Source organism: Culicoides brevitarsis, chromosome 2 (genome assembly GCF_036172545.1).
Source record: "Culicoides brevitarsis isolate CSIRO-B50_1 chromosome 2, AGI_CSIRO_Cbre_v1, whole genome shotgun sequence".
Classification (NCBI taxonomy): domain Eukaryota; kingdom Metazoa; phylum Arthropoda; class Insecta; order Diptera; family Ceratopogonidae; genus Culicoides; species Culicoides brevitarsis.
In genome coordinates this window covers 18,715,048-18,738,221 of record NC_087086.1, presented here as the reverse complement: position 1 = coordinate 18,738,221, position 23,174 = coordinate 18,715,048, and the positions used below count along the sequence as shown (strand labels likewise).

General features: G+C 29.6%; 5 protein-coding genes across 10 annotated transcripts; 3 read left to right on the top strand and 2 right to left on the bottom strand.

Moving 5' to 3' along the window:
* Positions 1–749: 749 nt before the first annotated feature.
* LOC134831844 (uncharacterized) lies at positions 750–1,290 on the top strand. The gene has a single exon (XM_063845667.1). It carries the CDS (start codon positions 823–825, stop codon positions 1,288–1,290), a length of 468 nt encoding a protein of 155 aa, XP_063701737.1. The 5' UTR covers positions 750–822.
* Positions 1,291–1,595: 305 nt separating this feature from the next.
* LOC134829274 (phospholipase A1) lies at positions 1,596–10,513 on the bottom strand. 5 transcript variants are annotated; one of them, XM_063842293.1, is made up of 6 exons: positions 8,051–8,381; positions 4,836–4,933; positions 4,317–4,383; positions 2,932–3,560; positions 2,352–2,568; positions 1,596–1,731 (listed from the first exon to the last, which is right to left on the bottom strand). In XM_063842293.1, exons 2-6 carry the CDS (start codon positions 4,855–4,857, stop codon positions 1,641–1,643), a joined length of 1,026 nt encoding a protein of 341 aa, XP_063698363.1. In that variant the 5' UTR covers positions 4,858–4,933; positions 8,051–8,381; the 3' UTR covers positions 1,596–1,640. The 5 variants fall into 5 exon arrangements, with proteins under 5 accessions (XP_063698363.1, XP_063698365.1, XP_063698361.1 ...); XM_063842295.1 differs by having other exon boundaries at positions 4,836–4,941; positions 8,058–8,381; XM_063842291.1 differs by lacking the exons at positions 4,836–4,933; positions 8,051–8,381 and adding an exon at positions 10,364–10,513.
* Positions 10,514–11,141: 628 nt separating this feature from the next.
* On the bottom strand, positions 11,142–14,120 carry LOC134829866 (serine/threonine-protein phosphatase PP2A 65 kDa regulatory subunit). Its single transcript, XM_063843154.1, has 4 exons — positions 13,760–14,120; positions 13,219–13,372; positions 11,620–13,149; positions 11,142–11,562 (listed from the first exon to the last, which is right to left on the bottom strand). The coding sequence occupies exons 1-4, from the start codon at positions 13,844–13,846 to the stop codon at positions 11,555–11,557; spliced, it is 1,779 nt and encodes a 592-aa protein (XP_063699224.1). The 5' UTR covers positions 13,847–14,120; the 3' UTR covers positions 11,142–11,554.
* A 1,424-nt stretch (positions 14,121–15,544) lies between these two features.
* LOC134830259 (mitochondrial basic amino acids transporter) lies at positions 15,545–18,802 on the top strand. Of its 2 annotated transcripts, XM_063843678.1 has the most exons (4): positions 15,545–16,112; positions 16,984–17,084; positions 17,208–17,669; positions 17,730–18,802. In XM_063843678.1, exons 2-4 carry the CDS (start codon positions 17,051–17,053, stop codon positions 18,395–18,397), a joined length of 1,164 nt encoding a protein of 387 aa, XP_063699748.1. In that variant the 5' UTR covers positions 15,545–16,112; positions 16,984–17,050; the 3' UTR covers positions 18,398–18,802. The 2 variants fall into 2 exon arrangements, with proteins under 2 accessions (XP_063699748.1, XP_063699750.1); XM_063843680.1 differs by lacking the exon at positions 15,545–16,112 and having other exon boundaries at positions 16,963–17,084.
* Positions 18,803–19,610: 808 nt separating this feature from the next.
* On the top strand, positions 19,611–21,854 carry LOC134830747 (CKLF-like MARVEL transmembrane domain-containing protein 4). Its single transcript, XM_063844319.1, has 3 exons — positions 19,611–19,814; positions 20,909–20,975; positions 21,039–21,854. Exons 2-3 carry the CDS (start codon positions 20,942–20,944, stop codon positions 21,563–21,565), a joined length of 561 nt encoding a protein of 186 aa, XP_063700389.1. The 5' UTR covers positions 19,611–19,814; positions 20,909–20,941; the 3' UTR covers positions 21,566–21,854.
* The last annotated feature ends 1,320 nt before the right edge of the window (positions 21,855–23,174 follow it).

The window sequence follows — 23,174 nt, the reverse complement described above, 5'->3', positions numbered from 1 at the left end:
TAATTTTATTTATTTTCATTCACAGCTAATGTTTTTTTTTCAACCGCATTTCTCCACGCAGCAACTTTTACCCTTAATTTCCATGTTAGGCGAACGGGTTAAGAATCTGAAAACAACATTTCCTCATTTAAAATTCTGAATCGACTTTTATGGCAATGGACTAGTGAATTAACGTGACGACGTGAGTATTTTGTGACCTTTATGATTCATTCAATTATTTTTCTACCTTATGGCATCACACAAAGGGACCGAAAATACCTTGGACTTGACTTTCATCATCATCATTGGAGTTCAAATTTCTCATGGAAAGCGATCGTCTGGTAGAACGAACTTTCTGAGATAAAAAATAAAATCAGGTATTTGTTTATTTTTACGCGCTGGAAGTAATTCAGTCATGATTTTGTCCGTATTTGGCTCGTCAATGTCGTCATATTGTTGTGTCATACAATAGGTCGTTTTTTGTGTCGATAGCTAGCTTGACTGCGGAGTTGAGTTTCTTCAGGGCAGCAGATGGTGACAAATTTTCAAGATTTTTCTTAAATTCTAAGGTAAGTTTTTTCTTTAAAATTAAGTTTTTCTAAAATTTTTTAATGAAAAATAATTTTTTTTAGATTTATTACAGAAATTAACTCCGTCACTGCGTTTAATTCGAATCGAATCATTCGTGTAGGAGTAACTACCGCATACAAAACAACTAAAATGAAACTTTTGCGAGACATTTTTGTGAGGCATTTCGTTACAAACCGCGATCCGATCACAACGCAGGTGAAAAATATCTCGGGAGTGATTAATCAATCATTTAAATTGTGAATTTAAATCAAAATGTCAGCTAACAACAACGAACGTGTCATCTACAAGGGCACCAAGGAGCACGAACTTCATTCCGATGGCGGTGCAATCCACGGATATTCTAATGAAACAACTGTCTTGCCAACAACTTGGGACGGAACTTTCCAAAAAGCGCCCGAACAACCCTTGCCCGAGCTGAAACCCGGTGAACGTTGGGTCAAAAAAGGCACAAAAGATCACGAATTACTCTCAAACTCGTCCAACTTTTACGGACATTGCAGCGAACCAACGAAACTTCCCGTTCAATGGGACGGCACGTTTGCACCGAGTGGCGAAACTTACACGAAACCCTCTCGCAACGCTTCGCAAGCGGATAATTTCCACGAACGCAAGAGCCATACGACAGTTTTGCCAACGCAATGGGACGGAACCTTCGCGAAGGGTGACGAAGTTTACAACAAACCATTGAGAAATCAATCCAATCCGAACAAATACTTCTGAATTGATGGACAATGGATCGATCATGGCGAAAATTAACGCTGAGTGATGAGCGAAATCCGATGCGCAGTTTACCATATAAAGGAATGAAAGCGATTTCTAACACAAAACAACCCACAAAATTTATTATTAAAAAAAAAACAAAAAAATTTCAGATCATTTTTGATGCTTTTATTTATTCACTACTTAATTATTTTTTAATTTACTGTCCATTTTTTCTGTTTATTTTTTCGTTCATATAAAAGATTGTCCTTTTAACGATTTACAATTTTTTTTTTTGTAACAAAACAATGTAATAATTATAATAAATAATGATAATAATTAAGACTAAAAAATAAAAAAATTGAAAAATGCTATTTAAGTTTTTCATATTTATACCCGGATTCGCCGCGAGAGAATGGCGTTTCTCCATTCGTTTGCAGGAAATAGTCACCGCGAGGAACGCTAAAAATAAATAAAATAAAATTAAATTAATTTTTTTTTAAATTAAATTTTTTAATTAGCTTTTTATAATTATTTTCGTTAAATTTAATTTTTTTAATGATCATTTTTTTAAATTAATTTCAAATAATTAATTGCATATTTTTATTCAAATAAATAAATCAATATTTAATTATTTTTAAATAAGTTATTAATTTATTTAATTAAATATTTCATTATTAATTAAAATTTTATTAATTCTGTAATTTTTTTAGTAAAAAATAATTTTAACTGATACAAAAATTAACAAATTTTTGAGAATTAATTTTAAATAATTTATTTAAATAAATTAATATTAATTATTTTTATTTAATTCTTTAAATTTGAATCAAAAGTTAAATTAAAAATTAAAATTAAATTAAATTAAATCAAAAATCGATTAAACAATTAATTGATTTATTTTTTTCCCAAAAATGTGTCATTTTTTTTATTTGTTTATTTTTGTCAAATCAATTTTTATTCATTTTTTTTTTCAAAGAAACATTAATACTATTTTTGGTAATATTTATTTTTTTTTACGAAAAAACTGAGACATTTTTAAAAACTATATTTGGAGCTTTGACAAAAATAAAGGTAAAACTTACTCCATTCGACAGTTAAGTCCCATTTGGACAACGCCAACTTTCTCGTCATAAACTCCCTCCTTGAATTGCTTCCAGGAATCACATTTGACGGAATGGAATGTCGGCTCCTTGTTTTTCACCGATTCTGCCCAGAAGAACCACGATCTCCTGTGACTGCACAAATCTGTTTCAAAAGTACGGTTCAATGACTTGTATAAGAGCTTAAGCATAACTTTGTCTAAAAAATGATGATTTATGTACAAAAAACACACAATTAGATGAGGTTCGAAGCTAAAAAAGATGGACTACCTCAAAAGGTCTAAAATTGCTGCCAAATCTAATATTTTTTTTTTAATTTTGAATTTTCAGGTAGCCGTGATTTTTACAAATGTGTGACCCACCTGATGTGTGGCAATGCAAGGCAATATTTACAAGGGAGATACCAACATGAAAATATTTACAAATAAAAAGGCACAAAAGTATGCAATATGTACAACAAACACATGGATGGTCATGCAAAAATAAAATAATAATCAGAAAAATGTGAGAAATTACGAAAAAAAAAACCTAAAAAAAAGCCAAGAAAATCCAGTTTTCTTACCAATATCTGATAAAAGTTTGTAATTCCGTCGTGGGCATCCCGGTTGCAATGTTTTTCCCGCATTTGGCCAGAAATCGATAGATCCCGTGCTCGTTGGCGTTCCATAAAGCCATGCATCTGTGTGAATAATATCTACAAATTCGGCGTCTTTGTAGCTCAAATGTGTCGCAGCGATGGCAGGATAGAAGCCCGGAAATGCGGGATCGAGAGCACTTATGCGAGGCACCTTCAATTTTCCGTCGGAATGTTGTATCACAGTGCGACCCACATATCCCGTCAGTTGTCCGCCCAACGAATGTCCGACCACGTGCAATTTGTGCAGCGGAAAGCCCTTGTTTAGCGTCATTTCGACGATTTTTTGCCCGATCGTTTTGCCAATTTTCTTCATGTTTGGCACGGCATCGAGTAAGTACGAGCCATCGGCCATTTCCTGCCAATTTACCATGATGAGATTGTGATCGTTGCGCGTTTGATAGGCATCTGCTATCACGTAGATGTGTTCGTCAGTCATTTTTTCCACGAAGCCATGGAAGTAGAGACATGTCGGTTTGGACGGATCGAATTTTACGTGTTCCGGAATTTTGTCGAATTCATCTAAACTGTAGTCGAGATGTTCCTCGAATTTTGTGCTGAAATAAAAAAAAATTAAATTATTTAAAAAAATAATAATAATACATTTATAGATAGCATGTCGAAAATTAAAAATCATATATTAAAAAAAAATCTACAGAATTATTAAAAATTTAAATAATTTTTGAATTTGATTAAAAATAATAGTTAAAAAATTAATTTAGAACTTTTGTAAATTTTTAGAATTTTGACTGATTTTCACAGAAAATATGATATGACTTTTTTAAAATTTTTTCTTTAATTTTAAGAGCAAAAAAAAAAATTGAATCGAAAATTTCTAAAAATTTGTACAAAAATATTAAAAGAAATTAATATTTTTATTTACATAATTGATCAATGTTCATAAAATTTTTGCAAAATTGCAATTTTGATTGATTTAGGATTTATTTTAATTGAAAAATACCGATCTCTGCAAAATTTTTTAAAATTACTTTTAAGCATGAATTTTCAATATTAAAAAATTTCAAAATTTGGCATGCTTAAATTAAAAAAAAATCAGAAATTTACTCAATGAGAATATTTATTGAAATTTTTATATTGAAAAAAATAATTAAATATTAAAATTTTTAATTTATTTTTTAATAATATTTTTTTTTAGAAATTTTTGAAACTGAAATTTTTAAATAAAATCCTATATTAAAAAAAATATTTTTAATTAATTATAAATTTTTTAATTGATTTGTTTTTATTTCAGATTTTCGATAAATCCATCCAAAGAATTTTTTCAAAAATTTTGTCGTTTATACAAAACTTACCCATAGAAGAAAAGAAGACGGACGGTATCGAGTGTAGCTCTGGTTGGTCGTCTTCCAACCCAGACTCCTGGAAGAAAAGCAAGAAAAATTAGAAAAAGAACGAGGAGCATCACTAAAGAAGGCACAATTGCAACTGATGTACAACTGCGGATTTTAATCACTTTATTTACTTGTAACAATGATTTCTTTATTATTCCGATACAAATTGCGATAAAATCGGAAAGAATCACGGAATCGATTGATAATTTGACGAAAGAAACGCAAAACTCTCATCATTTTACGAAAGAAATGTCGATTCTAACTCAAAGAAAAAACCACGGGCGACTAATTCTTGTAATTGAAATCAAATATTAACGACAATAAATCGTAAAAAAGGTCAACTTCATTAACCCGTTGAACAAAACCACATTTATTATTCCATTTTGCATTGAAAACTGACTTTTTTCCCTGCAGCATTGATGAGTAGTTTTAATTGTTAACACGGAAAGAAGTAATTTAGAGATAAAAAGCGATTCTTACTTGGATTACAGGCAGCTTTCATAATACTGTCGGAAGTTTAGTTTTGTGTTTATTTAAAAAATTGTTTCGCTTTCGGCCAAAATTTGTAATCAAATACACTTTTGGGCTGTAATTGGATTTTTTTTGTTGGTTAATTTCATGTTTAAATTTGAAATGAAAGTGAAATTGTGCAACATTGAAAGTTGTTTCTCATTTACATGTGCTTTAGATACAGAAGCTCTTTGATATGGAACGACATTTGCTACTTAATTATTGAAAAATGTGGTCTAGACAAATAATGTGCTTAGTTGATAAGTGATTTCGAAGTGTGATAAGAGCCGAACAATAGTCCATAAACAATTAACGATCGAAAAATGTGACTATCAACCGAAAATATCTTACATTATTAATGGTCAAGGGGTCAATTAACTATCGATTTATGAGTAAAATGTAGTTTTTTGTTGCAAAGTCAACATTTTTTGGTAGTTTTAGTTTCATTTTAACAAAAAAAAAACATTTTTGTGTTGCTAAGATCATCAAAATTGATTGGAATTTCCTCTAAGTGATAAAATTTTTGTAAGATTCTCACATTTTTATCAAGAAATCACGATACAAAGTTGAATAAACTGCATCTTAGTGATTGTAATTGCCCTTCGCGATTCGCACCAGACGTCATTAGTCCGAAGGACGTTCCCTTTCCATTTGTTTACTCTCCCATGGATCGCAATAACGTCATCGGCAATACTTTCCGGTAATTCTTTGCATTCCTCTCAACTGCGTACCTGCTGTATTTACGCATCGCAAACAGAATCTACAACAAAATTACCATTTTTTAACATCAAACACAAACAAAGCCACTTGACAAAACGCCTGTTTACTCAGAGCACATATAAATAACTTTTTTGGATTGAATTTTATCGATTTTACGTGTCAAATCTGTGTCAATAGTGTGTTTGTGAGACATTTTACTATCGGCAAGATATCAGCAACAGACAAGTACATTCAAGGACATCGCAGATAGGAGCGTCATAGAAAAGTCACATCTCTTGCGTAATTTGAATAATCGCGTGCCATCACGAAATTTCCATGCAAAATGACTTAAGCTGTGCACCGGAACGTGCTAATCTAGAAAAATTGCTGGCGATTTGTCTCTCATTTGTTGCTGCTGCTACGATAAGAAATTGCAGGTGTGAATTATTTTTGTATTTAATTTTATTGCAATTCATGTCACAATGACCTTTTGTAAGTGCATTTTTTTACATACGAAAAAATTGTTATTTAGGCGGAAGCAAAGTGACAAAATATTTTTACATGTGAGATAACGCGACAAGTTTAAGTTCAAGTTTATCACGATTTTTTGCCTTTAATGGATTTTGATGAAAAAACTACTTTGAAAATTATTTAAAATTAATTTAATTTTAAATTTAAAAATTATTTAAATTATTTTTTTAATAAATTTTAATTTTCTGTTAATTTAATTTAATTAATTGAAAATAATTCTAATTTATAAAATAATTCATTTTATTTATTAAACAATATGAACCTCTTAGAAATATTAATACTCTAAATATTAATAAAAAAATATAATTTTAATTAAATTAAATTAATTTTAATTAAAAAATTTTAATAAATAAATTAATGTTAGGTTAGGTTAGGTTCGAGGATGCATCACCGCGGTCCGAAGACCTATTGTAATCCTAATAATATTAATTAATTAATGAAAAAAAATATTTAAATTAATATTTATTGTTTAAAAATAACTTTATTTTTAAAATTTATTAAAAAATTTTAAAATTTTTAAATAATTTTATTATTTTATAAGATATTAATTATAAAAATATTAAATAAAAATTAAATTAAATTATATAATTAAAAAAAATAATAAAAATAAATTTTCAGCAGTAATAAATATAAATAAAAATTTGAATATATTTTCGAAAAAAATAATTTTTTTTACAGTTTTAATTTTTTTTAATACGTGACTCTTTCAAAAAATTGTAAAAATATTTTATTGAAAAAAAAATCAATAAATAAATAACTTCGATCAAATTAAATAAAATATAAAAAAATAAATAAATTTAAGAAGTATCTAATAAATTTAAATAAAAGAGAATGATTTTGCAAAAAAAAAGTAATGTAAAAGAATCTTTTAAATTTTATCATATACTTTCTTTAATTCCGCGACTCTCCCAAAAAAATGTTAAAAATATTTTGTTTATTATGTTAAATAATATAAAAAATCAAATTTCAGGAGTAATAAATGTAAATAAAGAAGTTGAATAAATTTATGAAAACAAATTAAAAAAAAAATCAAAAACTCTCCCAAAAAACTGTAAAAAATTTTAATTTATTGCATTTTAATTTATCTGTCAATGAACTAGTGAAACCGGTTTAAATGCATTTTAGTCATTTAAAATCTCACTGCATCGTGCATTAACCTCCAAAGTGACAAAAATTACGATCCTTTATGTAAACAAACAAACAAACAGCAACAAAAACAATTTCATAACTTCCTGTCACATTTTTTTTATAAATGTTCTATAGAAAAAAAATATAGAAGCAACTGGAAAATGATTCACGTCAAGTCCGTTTATGTGTTATTGAATTACAAATTGTCTCAATCCGTTATTGATATGCGCGTTACTTGATAGCGGAAAACACATTGCATTTTTATTTCCGTATCTCCCTTGTTTGAGTGCTGCTTGTCATCTGCATGTGTTTAATTAATTGCATAAAAAATAACATTTTCATTATTTTTTTTGTTTCCTTGCATTTTTTTAATTATTATTGTATTTCATTAAATAATTATGTCAATTTTTTTTTGTAGGTATTCACTTAATTGATGCATCATCAGCGTTATTTGGCGAACGAAAGTCTCGAACGACGACGGAAAGCACGTGAAATGTCATGAATGGACAGTTAACGAGAGATAAGAGTTATCTAGCAGCGATCATCAAATACAAGATATCGGAATAATTTGCAATGCAGCAGTTGAATAACCCCCCGAGAGATGCGAGAAAGTGATAACATCAGTTGGTCATGCTAAATTTAGACCGTTCTATTGTTGATACAATTTATCACTACAACAAAGCATGCCGTAAACATGGGTTTTTGTACACAATTTGCACTCTTCATTCGAAATCTATTAAATAAATTTTTGTTTTTCTAAATTTAGGCACATTGTAAATGCTATCGACAACTTTCATGAATACACAATTTCGAATTTGAGTTGGCACACGTTACATTTTTTTTTTGTTTTGTTTTGAATAATCTCTTTCCTCTTGTCGAGTTGAGCTTATCAGATGATATAAATATTTATTTCCAACTTTATCAACAAACACGACGAGTGAAATTTGATAAACTTCGTTGTTTTGTTATGATTTTGTGCAACACCAAATTTCTATATCAAAATTTTAATATAAAAATTTTTGCTTTAAACACTTTCTGAATTAAATTTTTCTTTTTTTTTTTGTTATTTATTTATCAAAAAGGCGTGCGTGCCACGTAAATTTTGCAGTATTTATTTTAAAATACGTGTTCACACATCAACCGACCGATTAATACTGAATTTTGTTTTATATTTTTACAAGTGTGTGGTGTCTAGGCAGTGCTGTGGAGAGACCATTGCAATGCTTGATGTACATATATTACACTTTATTTGATATGTACGTCTCGTCGTGTGGATTTTTTTTTTGTTCAAATGTTTCGTTTTTTTTTGTTTTTACTGTCTGTGATGATATTAAAAGTGCGTTGCGTTGCGGGAAAGTACGGAGAAAAGTACGCTTTTGTGGTAAGGAAGTGATGTCTTCGTCATCAGAAAATAATGGCAGTTAGGTAAGTACCTTTTTTGAAGGTTAAAAAAATTATTTGTAATTTAATAAAAGATTTTTTTTAAAAAATTTAATTAAAAAATGGGTAAGTAGATCTAAATAATTTTATATAAAATTTTATTTTATATTTATTTTTAAATAGTTTTTTTTTAAATTATTAAATAAAATAATAATAAATTTTAATTAAAATAATTATTAAATTTTATATAAAATTAGATAAATTAGATTAGGTACTTTTGTAAAAATTTTATGCTTTTTTTCTTCGAATTTTTTTATTTTTTTAATTTTAATATTTTATTTTTATTTATTTTTAATTTTTTTTATTTAATAATATTTTTAAAAATATTAAATATCTATACATTTTTTTTAAAAAAATTAATATTTAAAATATAATTATAAATCATTCAACAAATTTTTATAGCAAGTTTATTCAAATTTTGTTTTTTCACAAATTTTCAAATTATAATAGAATCTTTTGCGATGGTAAAATAAGACTTCTTTGCAAAATAATTAATGTCAATGTAAAAAAAAACAAAAGAACGTCTGTCTACAAATCAATCGATTCTCATGTAAATTTGGCTCAAAAATTCTTTTGTCATAAAAAATTCCAATTAAAAAAAATGGCTTAAAAAGTTCTTTTTAATAAAAAAAATTAAAATTCTTAAAACAAAACTTAAATATTTCATATAATTACCCTCGTGAAGAGGAGTTCTCTTGTGAGAGAAATTCATCAATTTTTTAGTAAAAAATTATTTTTTTTTAACTAAAAGTGACCAACGAAACAGGTGTGAACTAAGATAAGATTAATCATGATGACATGACAAAGATCAAATATTCATCGAAGTAGAAGAAATAACAACAAATAGCTATCAAATCGATCAATAACTAACCGACGATGATGAAAAAACTATCAACTGAAATTTCTCTCTGAAAAGTACCTTTTTACGTACAATTTAATCCTAATTAAACAAGAATCTCATGATCTGTCTCGAACTCGCTTAACTTTTATATGATAATTAACTAGATGCGGTTTTTTATAACTTCTATTAAACAAATAACAATAAATATTAATTTAATTAATTTATTGACGTGAGGAAACTTTTTTTTACATAATATTACTCATACACTGTTGCTTTAAAATTCCCCCGTAAATTTTTTTTTTGCTTAGAAAAAAATTTCAATAAAATTATTAAATGCACTTTTACATCTCAATCGACTACGATGACCTTTACTAATCACTTTTTGTTTCATTTTTCGTTACACACTTTCATTTGTACGGTTTAATGTAAAAGTTTTTCTACAACACTTTTACACTGGTTTGTGTGCAGTGAAGATAATTTGTGATTGTTGTTGTTCAAAACAAGAAATAACAAAACATAAAATAGGTGAGAGCTTTTGAATTGGAGATGAGAGAACTTTTTCAAGTGTGAACATTAATTGCACATTTCTCTTTTTATTTTTCTACATGGGCACTCTAGTAATGAATATTTCACAAAATCTTCGTTTCATAAATATTTTATTTGTTAAATATTTAATTTTACCAATATTGTCACTCATTCACTAAAAAAAATATTGATCAGTTGAAAAATTTAGGCCAATTCAATAAAAAAATTTTGCATTCCCGAACCAATTCCAAAGTTTACACTGATCAAAGGTCAATTGATTGAATTCCGCGTTTTTGATTAATTTAAATTACTTTAGCTTTGAAAAAAAACTCACCTATTATCAGTACAACAACTCCACAAAAAATTCCAATCTTTTTCTTCATTTTTCGTTTTTGTTAGTGAATGAACGCCGGTTATTTAAATAAATTATTATCACAACTATTTTCCTCTAATAATAAATTTAAACAGGCGCAAAACACACGACTGTTCGACACCGACTACTTCGTTTTTCGTACGGAGATAATTTTATGCGATATAATGGGCCACTTGTAATCTTCGTCTTCGTCACACGGTGCGACAGAAATACAAATACCGGTAAATTTTATGAGAGAAAGTGAATGAACTGCAAAATTCATTCATGGAAGGAAATGCAATTTTTTAAATAAAAATTAATTTGATTAAATTTAAAATTAATTTAATTTGAATTTAAATTTTTTAAATTACATAATTAAAAAAATTAAAAATAAATTTAAATTAAATTTTTTGATGATATTAAAATTTTAAACTTATTTAAAAAAAATAATAATTATTAAAAACATTTTTAAAAATAAATTAAAAATTTAAATATAAATTAAATTTAATTTAATTAATTAATTAACTTCATTTTATTTTATTTTATTTATTTAAAAAAAATTAAATAAAATTTGATTAAATAAATTAATTTAAAAATTTATTTTAATTAAATCATTTAAAATAATTAATAATTTTAATTAATTTAAATAAATTTTTAAAAAATTAATTCATTAATTAATTAATAAAATTAAATTTAAATATTGAAATTAAATACCTAAATTTTTAAAATAAAAAAAAATAATTTTTTTAGACATTTTTCTGTTTTATTTATCAATTAATATTATTATTACATACCTTAGTAATTTTTTTTTTGTTTATTATATCATTAATTTTATTTATTTTATAGCAAATTACTGATAAAATACAATACGAAATAATAATTGTTGCAACATAAATATAGTAAAGAGGTGTGAATTCCTTCCAATTAACATTAAATGTTCTTCAGAAGGCGCTTTCGGATAAAAAATAAGTAGCGTAACTAACAACTTTCCAGGATTTTCATTTTTTTTTGTGAGAGTAAAAACAAGGAATAAAATCCTTTCTAAAAAAAGAGGGATTTTTGGTTTAATTTCCTAAATGTAATAATTAAAAGTCGTCTAGAAAGATAAAGATAATAATTTGTTGATAATACGCAACTCAACTGCATTTACTTTTGTTTTTTTTTACTGATCATTTAAGCAGCTGCAAGTGAAAGACAAAGTTAGAGTTTGGCAGCATCGATAAGAGGGAATTTCTTACCAGCAATGCCTGCCATGGCTTCATTAGCGAAATGCTTGACATCGACATCCGTGTCTGTGTTCAGCTTCTCGAGAATGGGCTTAATTTCGCCATCGATTGTTGCTTGGTCCAAGAAAGGCGACAACTTTTGCAAGGTCTTCGCAACGTTAAATCTCACATTTGCCACCGGATCTGTGCTCAAAACTTTGATGGTGGGCAAGAACAAACGCTTAATCTGGTCTCCGCCGCAAACGTCAGCCAACGCATTGATGCAGAACAAGCAGGTCATGCGATGCAAGTAGTTGTTGTTTTTGTACATGACCAAAATTTGTGGGATGATATTCGTTTCGGCCCATGTCGTGCCGAACGTTTGAACGATTTTCTTCATGTTGAGGGTAGCGGCTTCGCGGATCGCGTATACGTGATCGTTGAGCCAGTTGAAACAGAGATCGCGCAACTTTTGATTGAAAAACTCCTGTCCCAATTGGCCGGCGAGCAACGGCATGTACTCGATAATGGCTAAACGCACGCGCCACTTGGAATCTTCGGCGAGCTCGACAATGGCGGGCAACAAAGATTGCGACAATTGTTGAATTCCAATGACATCGTTGATGCAATCGAGCGTGGAAATGATGTTGAGACGAACTTCGGGCCATTCATCCTTCAGTTGGATAAGGAAAAGTGGGAGCAAGTGCTCGATCGTGTTCTGACGACCCAAAATGGGACTCAAACCCATGATGACAGAAGCCAATGCGGATTTTACGTGTTGATTCGGATCCGAAACCAGCTCCTTGACACATGGCAAAATGTGCGTCATGATAATTTGTTCTTGACTCGCCTTATCCAAGTTGGCGCAGAACTCCTTGACTTTTGTCGCGGCAGATGTGCGAACTTCGGCTTCCGTGTCTTTCAGCAAAAATTGGAAAGCGGGCACCAAATCCGTCTTTGTGATCTCGGGACCGACAGCCTTTTGCAAATCGGTGAATTTTTCGGCAACCATGTAACGAACGCGCCACGAGGAGTCGCTCGCACATTGACGCAACGTTGGCATCACCAAATGCTCGACGTCGTCTTGTTGCAACAACTGCGCAATGCTGACACACGCTTCGACAGCCAACAAACGAACGGAATCCTGATCGTCTTGGGCGAGTTGAACGAACATCGGGATTAAATCCGATTTTAAATATTCGACTTCGACCACTTTTGCGAATTCGCCGAGTTTTCCGGCGGCAGCACGACGTACCATGGGGGTGTCATCTTGACACAACTGACGGAAGTTGCTTCGGAGATCAGCTTTGACTTCGGCAGAGACGCGTGGATAGCAAACGGAGAAGAGCCCGCATGCGGATGTGCGTGAAGTGAACCAATCGCCATGCACGAGACGTGCCAACATGGGAACAACGTGCAATTCCAAGTCGGCGGCACTGTGTTGGGATGCAACGGTGCGTAAGGATTCGACAGCTTTGTCACGAACGACAGTTTCCTCGATGTTTGCTAACGATTCGAGCGGAGCAATTAAGTACATGGCGAATTCTGGACCACCAACCAAACCTGAAAAATAATTTTTTAAAAAATTTTTAACGAAATTTTCTTAAAAATGATGAAAAAATTCAAACTTACTCGTAAAATTGCCCAATTGTTCAGCCAAAGCGAGTAAAACTTCGTCCTCATCGTAGATGCTTTCCGTCAAAAAGGGGATGAGCTCTGTGCGAGTTCGTTCCTCGCCCAAGGCCAAGGCGATCGTCGACAATTTCTTGATCGAGTTCAGACGGAGCTGCAAAACAATCGGAGGTTTATCAGGATCTGCATTCGCAAACATGCATTTTGACATTTTTCGCGGTGCTCGAAATGTTTGTGGACGGAAAAGAAATTTTCAAATAAAAATAGTTTTCGAACGCGAGACAAACACACAAGACAAAAACAATCACATAACTGAACAATAACGATATCGCAATCAATTGACGACGAAAATAATAATTATTCTCTCGGCATGCTCGCGAATCAATCTCACTCGAGCATTCAAGCAGGCAGCTACAATTTAATGAGATCATTGCTACCCTACAAATGTCAAGGCGAAAGATTCGATTTTTTTTTCGGCACACCTCCGTACGACCGACGTTTAGCGTGTGAATCACTCCACGGGTACAAAAATTCAATTTACCTGGATATCCTCGTTTTTCAGCTCGTCAATGAGCACGGCGATGGGATAAAGCGAGTCATCGGCTGCCCGATCGGTGCTTGCTGCCATTTTCTCGTCCTGCTTTTTGCTTTTTTTACTGTTTTACCGTGTACGAGCGTTGTGTGTAGGTAGAAATGCTGCGACCGAAAATTCACTTTTTCTCGCAGAATTAACACGCTTTTGCGGGGTTTTCGTCGTGAAAAGTACGCGCGGAATGTTCAACTGCAACGATATCGTGTTTTTGAGCAGTAGTTTTGCGGATTTTCTGCCTAAAATTAGCACAGAAAATTGGTAAAAAATGTTCTGAGGCGATTCAGTGGTATTTGCACTTTTTTGAACGCCTCGCAGCTCCAAAGACTCGTCGAATTAGCAAAAGTAATTTTTTAAACGCCATCTGCACAACAAAAATTGGAACTAAATTAATTTGAATTAGCAATGGCGAATTATTTTATCACTTTTATTCGTCTCAAAAAAGTGCGCGGGTTTTTCAAATTAAAGTCACGTGACCAATAACGGTATTTTTTAATTTTTTTATTAAACTTTTTAACAAAAAATTGTTTAAAAAAATAAAAAAATATATTTTTTAATTAAAAATAAATTTAAAATAAATTACGTAATAAATAACATGCGAAAATCCGTTTATAATATTATAACACGTCGTTCAAAAGATAACTTTCTGACCTTTGTGATGGTTTATTGACATCATAAAACTCCAATTTTTTTCTATAATTTTTTTTTTTTAGAAATTCAAAACATTACAATAATAATTTCGACAATAACAAACAATAATAACAAGACGCGAGGGAGAGAAAAAAATCAAAACAAACACGCGCCTTATCTATTCATGAACTAAAACTTGAAAAAATGTCTGATCTAACTCGTGCTGGTCTCGTGAAACGACGCATATTGCATTGATGTTCAAGGAAAACGAAAATATCACGCACTGATTTTTTTTTTTCAGAAAAATTGATAATGTCTGTTTGTGTGAAAGACATGCCCTCTTTTTTACTTTATTTTTATTTCTTTTTAATCGCCAATAAATTTTTATTTATTTATTTTTTTAATTTATAAAAAAAATGTCCTACGCAATATTTTTGCGAGCCTCTTTTTTTACGTGACGCAGAAAGTTGATTGGTTAGGAAATTTTTTATGACTATGACGACACAGAACGTTATCAACGGAAGTGAAGACGACACAAGTTTTTCGGAAGAAGAAATTTTTGTCTCCAATTTCTGGTATGATTTGGATTTTTTATTTACTATTTTTTTTTTGAAAAATCATGTGCGATGTTGGAATTGAGAGAGCGAAAAAATCCCAGTTTTGATTAAATTTTAGTTTAATGTGGATTGGTTTGGCAGATGATGATGAGAAGTACGGACAAAGAGGTCTTTCTTGATAACCTTTCGTCGCTTCGACGTCGAGTGAGACATTTAAGGGTTTGGCAAACTGGATTTCTCGAACTTCGAATGCTGTGAAATTTTTGAAAAAATATGAAAAATTTAAATTTTCAGGTAATTTATTTTTTTTTTAATTTTACCCGAAAACCCGAGATTTTTAAAAATTTCCCTTTTTAGGCCTGACTTGCTCACTAATTCTTATCAGCATTTTTTCTTTAACATTTGTATTAATAGGCAATCGAATCGAAGTCTTATCACTTGGGATGTGAATGAATAAAGGAAGATCCGATCGTGCCTGAAGAGAAGAGTAAAAGTATGCAAATTTTTGAAGATTCAAGTCAGTAACTGTTGATTCGTTTCTCGGAAAGGTTCTCAAAAAATTCTACTACTTGCTGATAACAAAAAATAAAATATTTGAAAATTTCTACATAAATAATAATCATTAACAATAATTAGTAGAAAATAATTATTATAGCTTATAATAAGCTAAGAGGAAACAAAATCAATAAACAAAAAGATTTTGGAGCGGAATCTCGAATTAAATAATCGGAACTTTTCATTAAAAAAAAATAAATAATGGAAAATAACTCGTGCTCTCAATAAATAAATACAAATTCTAAGAAACATAATTCAAAACAAGGTTAAATTGCCAATTTAGAAGAAAAGAAAACTTTTACAATGATAATTTTGTTGATCATCAAACAACAAAGTAAAGCTGAGCTGAAAATTGATACATCATAGTCTAATAATAAATTTTGCTGAATTATCAAAATATTTACAAATAAATACAATCTACTTTCTCGAAAATAATTAATATTTAATTTCATCATCGAACAAGAAGTACAAAACTAAAGATTAAATAAACTGTGGAGAAATTTGAATAGATTTCGATCAATATTTAATATTGAGTGACTTAAAATTTGTTGTGAAAAACAAAGGTGAGTTTTAAATAAATTTATTATTTTTTTTAATTAAATTTTTTTATATACATTTTTATTGAATTTTTAATTCCTTTTTAAAAATATATTAAAATTAAGATTAATTAATGCAAATTTAGAAAAAAGTTTTTGAATATTTTTTTTCAATAATTATTTTTTAATTAATAATATTTTTTTAAAAATTATTTCTTTAATTTTATTTTTTCAAATAATAATTTTTTATTACTTTAATTAATTTTATTATTTATTTGTTTCAAAATTTTTTTTCTACAAAAATTTCATAAAGTAAAAAAAAATATTTTAAATCAGATATCTTAGAAAAAAATGTTAAAAATTAATAAAATTAAAAAAATATATCTTTAGATAAAAGAAAAATTTTAGTTAAAAAAATAAATAATAAAAATAAATATTTTTTTAATAAAAAATTTAAATTCTTCATTAAATTAATTTACTTTAGAAATTTTAATTTTTTAATTTAATAAATAAAAAAAATTCTATAAAAATTAAAAATTTGAAAAAAAAAAAATCATGCCACATCCACTCTTCTTATCGATTAAAAATGCTTCAAATCATCAGGTCATTAATCGTAAAGACAAAATTAAAAATTTTATAACTCGAAATTTAAAACAATAAATTTTTCCTTTAAAAAAATTAACAATAATAAACCAATAAAATAATTTCACTGTTAAATTTTATTATTATTATTTTTTTCGTGATAACAGCATAATTTTTTGCGTTTTTGTTACATCAATTAATTACAACTTTTTTCTAGAATCGCAATTTTTATGATGAAGAATGGTCACTTGATATGATTTAACCTCATTTTAATATTTTTTTTAATTAAAAATCTTTTTTTTTCTTTTATTTTCAGCATTGAACAGTATTGTAAACTTAAACTTAATTTTATACATTAATTTATTATCAAAAACTGCTTAAGAATGGCGCTGGATTTCGTCGCAGGATGCATAGGAGGTAAGAATTTCATGAAAAAAAAAAAAATCAAAAATTAAGGTTAATTACCAAAAAAAAATTCGCGGTTATCTGACGTCTGATGAATTTTATGAGCAAATTTTTATGATTTTTTTTTGTTTTTAGGTTGCGCTGGCGTGCTCGTTGGTCATCCATTTGACACTGTTAAAGTCCATTTACAGACACAAGATCCCCGTAATCCGAGATACCGCGGGACTTTTGATTGTTTGAGGACAATTGTTGCAAAAGAATCGTTACGTGGCTTGTATAAAGGCATTGGGTCGCCGATTGCTGGCGTTGCGTTCGTTAATGGGATCGTTTTTGGCGTTTACGGGAACGTACAAAAGAATTACACAAACCCGGATTCACTAAATGCGCATTTTATGGCGGGATGTGCGGCAGGCGTTGCACAAAGTGTGGTCTGTTCGCCAATGGAACTCGTAAAAACGCGGTTACAGTTGCAGGACAACATCAAAGGCATTGAAAAGACAAAAGGACCGATTGATTGTATGATGCACATTTGGAAAAATAAGGGAACGAGAGGGATTTTCAAGGGTTTAGGCATTACAGCAGCGAGAGATTTGCCCGGTAAGGTTAATTTTTTGCATGAAATTCGTTGAAATTACTTAAATTTTTGTTTAATTTTAGGATTTTCGAGTTATTTTGTCGCTTACGAGCTCATGGTGCAAGAGAAACACGCCTCATCAGCCCATATTTTGATGGCTGGAGGTCTCGCGGGAGTTTTTTCATGGCTCGTGTCCTTCCCCATTGACGTTATCAAGACACGCATGCAAGTTGATGGCTTTAATGCGACAACGCAGTACAAAAGTTATTGGGATTGCTTGCAAAAAAGTTACAAATCTGAGGGATGGCGACTTTTTACGCGCGGTTTAGGCTCAACACTCATTCGGGCCTTCCCCATGAACGCTGTTTGCTTCCTCGTTGTCACCTGGATCATGAAATTGAACGTTAATATGAACACTGCGGTTGAAGTTGAAGCTCGTCATCATGTGCCGAACCACAAAGAAGAGTTAAAAATGACTGCAGGACGCCCTTCGAAGATTTTGCGACTGAAACGCGACGACGATCTCGATTACATCAGTCGGATCAAGTCAAATACGATAAGAGGCTTGACGCTAATGGGCGCTTTTCACGAAGATTCCATTCATAATGCGGAAATTGTGGAGATGGCACATCATTGGGACACGGGAAGCTTCTATGACACCGAAAACGTTTTGGATTTCGGTAAAATCCTCGCAGAGAAAAAAGACCACGACAGAAAATTTGAAGATGCCATTGTGCTACTTAGTGATTAGCGATATTTTTATATTAGAATATATTAAATTTTGTAAGGTGCCAAGCTTTAATTTTATTTTTATGATTTTTTTACTTGGTAAGATAAGACGGAAATAAAAATATCACGATCATCAGGGATGCAAATTCAGGTTTTTTTTCCATAAATTACAGGAAATGTTCCGCAAAGTCATCCTTCAACCCTTAACGTGATCGTTACCGTGCATAACATTCTTCAGAAAAGTCGACTCGCAATTAAAGCGGTCAAAGATCAGTTTGAAACGCGTCGATGATAAGGGAGGAAGAACAAGAAATTTTATGTCGCTTTTTCTATTTTCTCACTTTTTACGACTTGATGACTATCATAGTAGTCTCAAGGGCAGGCAAGTTCAAATTAGGTTGAAATTTTATGAAATTTAAGAAAAAAATTTATTAAAAGGAATTTGGAAATTTTTTTAGGCAAAATAATTTTAAATAATTCTAAATTAAAAAATAATTAATTTAATTTTTAATTTAAAAAATTTTTTAATTAATCAATAAAATTATATTTGATTAATTTTAAATATTTTTTTAAAAAAATAATTAATTAATTTTAATTAATTAAAATTTCAAACAAAAAAAAAAAATAATAAATTTAAAAATTCAAATTTTGAAGAAAAAAATTAATTAACGCTCAAAATTATTCTAATTTGATTAAAAATTTATTTTTTGAATTTACCAAAAATATTATTAAAATTGGCTCATTTTGTACAAAATGTATCAAACATTTTGTCGAAAAAATGTTTTTTTCATACTTTTTTTGTCACAAGGTTCTTGAACTCCATATCCTCATAGAAAATCACTTTATCGATAATTCTTTATTACATTTATTCTATTCAAAGCTTCCTTCTAATCGATTTTTATTGTCTTTTTACCTTTTTTATTGAATAATTTATCATTCAAGAGCCTTGTGAACATTTCCTGAACAAATAATCAATTCCGAAAACTTTCATTTTATCTTTTTTGTGACTTTTACATTCTTCCTTTCAATAAAAAAATCGAAAATTTTTATTAAATCTTTAAAAATCATCAAAAAACTAATAAATTTCTTCTAAATTTTACAAAAATAACGTCTTTTACCGTTACCAAGCTTCAAAATATGCAACAAAAGCGGCTCGCAACGAAATTTCTCCCTAACTAACACACATGCAGCACATATAATTACATACATCTATCACACATCACTTGACACGGCAGTTAAAACATAATTCCATTGAATAACAGCTCGCTCTCTCACATTTTGTACGGTAGTTTTAGTAGTAGTAGTCCGAGTCTCGATTTGTTTACTTGCATTTTGCGTCAATTTCGGAAGAAAATATTTTATATTTTCCGAAAAAGTCATCGAATCAACAAGTTTTCTGTGAAACTTTTCAACTTTTCATACAGCTATCTAGTCCAAAGGTAAGCAACCAGCTGGAGAAAATCACCGAGAACAACTTTTCACGTAGTAGAAAGTGACTTCATTCAAGTGCAATTCTATTTTTAACATAAAAAATAGACCATAGATGAAAATCTGTGACACCATTTTCACTTTTATTTCGGGAAACTACCATTTTTACGACCTGTTGGATTGCTAATCTGTAAAAAAATTTTATCAAAACCCGATAAAATGATGAAATGAGAATTTTTTTGAATTTATTACCTCTTGACCTTCGATAAAGTTGTCAAGCAAGCTCATTAAAAAATCTCACTGAGGCACTTCTCGCATGATTTCTACTCGAAAAGTGCTAATTGCTGGTTTTCGTAGCTGAATTGCAATAACAATACGGTGATTCACACTCATTCATACCTATTTTTGTATTTGATTGCGTTATCGTGTGTTACGAGAACGTCTTACACTTGTCTAGGCAGCCGACTTGATGATTTCAAATTTATTATTACATCGTTCGTGCATTCATGAAAAGAATCGGAAACACATGATTAACAATTTTTTTTTGTGTTTCTTGATTTAATGGTAATGGCATGTTGTCTGATAACTTTTTCATGTTAAATTTGGTCTTGAAAAAGTAGGCGCGAAATTCACAAAAGCGCTTTTTATTGATTTTCATGAAAAATTTTGCACCGAAAGACAAGAAAACCTGAAAAAAAGCAAAAATAAAAATTTTAAATGAATTGTTTTGATAAGAATGGCCAAAAATTATGAAATATCGCGAGTGTGTGGGACGTTTTCACACTTTACAATTTTTAATAAAATTAATATTAAAAAATAATTTAACGAATTTAGAGACATTTAGCTCAATTTCGAACAAAATCTGTCATCGAATAAAAGTGAGAAGTGAATAAACGCCCCTCTTCGACTAAAAAAATAAACAATGTTACGTTAATTAATCCAGAACTGCCACACAAAACGCTTGATTCTAATTAATTAACATCAATTTCTCTCTCCAGCTCTCTTTTTGGTCGTTCAATTGTATTGTCGTTGTCATAAATTTAGTTTAGAATTTATTTTTGTCCCATGATGATTGTTTAAAAATTTTTTTCATTTTTTTTTTCAGTTTTAACCGTTAACAACCTCTTTTTAAGCAAAAATGGCAAATCAAACTGCTCCTGGATTAACAAATGGTGAGTTTTTCTTCGATTTTTCTGTAAAAAAAAAAATTATTAATTTTTTGATTTTTTTTTTAGTCACGACGACACAAACCGCTACCCGAACAGTTGTTTCGCCGCAAATTCGGTTCGACAAGTTGTACATCAAAACGATCCCCGGTATCCTGAAAGCCACTGTCATCGTGCTAAACTTGCTCGGATTCATCTGCATCGAGTGCTCAAAGTACAGTCACCATTCGCGCGGTGAATTTTTCAATTTTGTCGCCATGTGCGGGTTCTGGTTCAGCGGTTTGATGCTCATTTTTTACATTTTTCACGTCGTTGAGAAATTTTTCCGGATTCCATGGCTCAAAATCGAACTCGGGTTTTATGCGGTGTGGACTTTGATGTATTTGATCGCGTCGTGTCTCGCTGTGACCTTTTATCCAACTGCCTATGTGGTTGCCGGCTTCTTCGGATTTCTGGCAATGGTGATTTATGGCTATGAGACCTTCTTGAAGTGGCAATTGGTGCAATCGGGAGCCATTGCGCAGGGAAGTCGAACTGTTGAACAAGTGACGACAGTGCAAAGTGTCCCAACGGTAGCAACTATAACAACGTATTAACCTGTAAAAAAGTGATTTTTGTCGATTTCTTAATGTTCGTGCCTTTTATTAAACATTTTTTTATTCAATATTTTGAAAAATTGCATTTAACAATAACGGAGAAGAGTTTAATTGAACACCGATTTTACAAGTATTAGCGTAGAATTGCATTAAATCACAGAGAATCACAATGACACCGGAACATGAACAATTCATACGCTTCATGGCCAATATTTTGCATATTATTCGTGCACAATAGCATTGTAAGTCATCAAAACACAAAAAATAAAAATGCAACTTAACAAAAAAACTTTGTCCGTACTAAGAAAGAGATGTATTTTTGATATTAAAAGTGAATTTTTAGCAAGATTTTTAACGAGGAGAAAATTTAGATATATTGTATGTTAAAATAAAGCAAAACTTATATTGATGTTTAAAATGTGACAAAATGTTTTATTTTACTTTTTTTTGTGCAAATAAGAGTTTTTTTGTGAAAGATAAGAAGAAAATCCAATTACGAATGGCCACATAACTTTTTTTTTGCATTCGGGAGCAAAAATCTTTGCATTGAGTCATATGGTTCAAGGCTTTTAAGAATTTCTGTGTCTCATTAAGTGATGAAATGAAAGGCGTTCTTTTAGAAAAATTGCTACTTTTTGGTTCAACTGAAATTGAAACATGAACTTGAACCTAAACTGAAAAAATAATTATAAATTTGGAACAATTTAGGCCGCTCCAAATTATTTTCTATGTTTTTGTCCCCTGCCCCATTTCAAAAGCCGAAAATCCGAAGAAAAGTTAAAAATTTCATCAAAATTGATCATTTTTTGGTCATTTTCCTTACTTTTTCAAGGAATTTTCAAAAATTTTTTAAAATATTTTCAATTTTTAAAATTTTTTGTGTTGAAAATCGAAATTTTACATGAATTTTCTTCTCTAAAAATATTTCCTAAAAATTATTTTTCAAAAATTTTTGACGGTTATTTTTATGAAAATTTTTTGTTAAAATTTTCAACTTAAAATACTTTCACTTTCAGATCAATTTTAAATCATCGAATTTCAATGTAGGTACTATAAAAAGATTTAAAATATTCATGAAAGACCAAAATTTGTTAAAATTTTGGCATTTTTTATAAAACAGTATTTCAAAACTTTTTTTTCTATTCTGACCCCCCCCATCATTTTGAAAAAAATGTTTTGGGACAAAAACATCGGAAGAAAATTTGGAATGGCCTTATTACTACAAAAAATAATTTTTATGAAGATGAAATAAATTTTATTACAAAACAAAAAAAAAAAAAAAATACAAAAAAAAAATCGAGTTGGAAAAATTTTCAAAAATAAAAATTTGAGGAATTTTCAAGTCAAATTTCAATCCAAATTTGATCGATTTTAAAGCTAAAAGTAAAGAAATATTAATTCTGAAGTTCATTTCTGTTCAAATCTGCTCGATTTTTGGTGAAATTAAAAAGAAAAAAAAAAATGAAATTCATGATAGCCCAAAATTCAAATGAAAAATATCTAAAAATCCTAATTTGAAAAAAAATGTTCTTTTGAAATTATTTTTTCTAATTTTAACTAAAAAGCGCTCTATTATTTTTTTAAATCTCATCGCAAGGCATTTTTCTGT

Bases quoted from the DNA above. Each gene is read 5' to 3' on its own strand.
- LOC134830259 (XM_063843678.1), top strand. From the start codon at position 17,051: ATGGCGCTGGATTTCGTCGCAGGATGCATAGGAG. The intron at 17,085-17,207 runs GTAAGAATTTCA...TTTTGTTTTTAG, and splicing joins CGTCGCAGGATGCATAGGAG to GTTGCGCTGGCGTGCTCGTT. The intron at 17,670-17,729 runs GTAAGGTTAATT...GTTTAATTTTAG, and splicing joins AGCAGCGAGAGATTTGCCCG to GATTTTCGAGTTATTTTGTC.
- LOC134829866 (XM_063843154.1), bottom strand. From the start codon at position 13,846: ATGGCAGCAAGCACCGATCGGGCAGCCGATGACTCGCTTTATCCCATC. The intron at 13,373-13,759 runs GTAAATTGAATT...ATTGTTTTGCAG, and splicing joins TGAAAAACGAGGATATCCAG to CTCCGTCTGAACTCGATCAA. The intron at 13,150-13,218 runs GTAAGTTTGAAT...ATTATTTTTCAG, and splicing joins ACAATTGGGCAATTTTACGA to GTTTGGTTGGTGGTCCAGAA.
- LOC134829274 (XM_063842291.1), bottom strand. From the start codon at position 10,412: ATGAAGAAAAAGATTGGAATTTTTTGTGGAGTTGTTGTACTGATAATA. The intron at 4,384-10,363 runs GTGAGTTTTTTT...CTTTTCTTCCAG, and splicing joins AGTTGTTGTACTGATAATAG to GAGTCTGGGTTGGAAGACGA. The intron at 3,561-4,316 runs GTAAGTTTTGTA...TTTTTATTTCAG, and splicing joins CGTCTTCTTTTCTTCTATGG to CACAAAATTCGAGGAACATC.
- LOC134830747 (XM_063844319.1), top strand. From the start codon at position 20,942: ATGGCAAATCAAACTGCTCCTGGATTAACAAATG. The intron at 20,976-21,038 runs GTGAGTTTTTCT...TTTTTTTTTTAG, and splicing joins TGCTCCTGGATTAACAAATG to TCACGACGACACAAACCGCT.
- LOC134831844 (XM_063845667.1), top strand. From the start codon at position 823: ATGTCAGCTAACAACAACGAACGTGTCATCTACAAGGGCACCAAGGAG.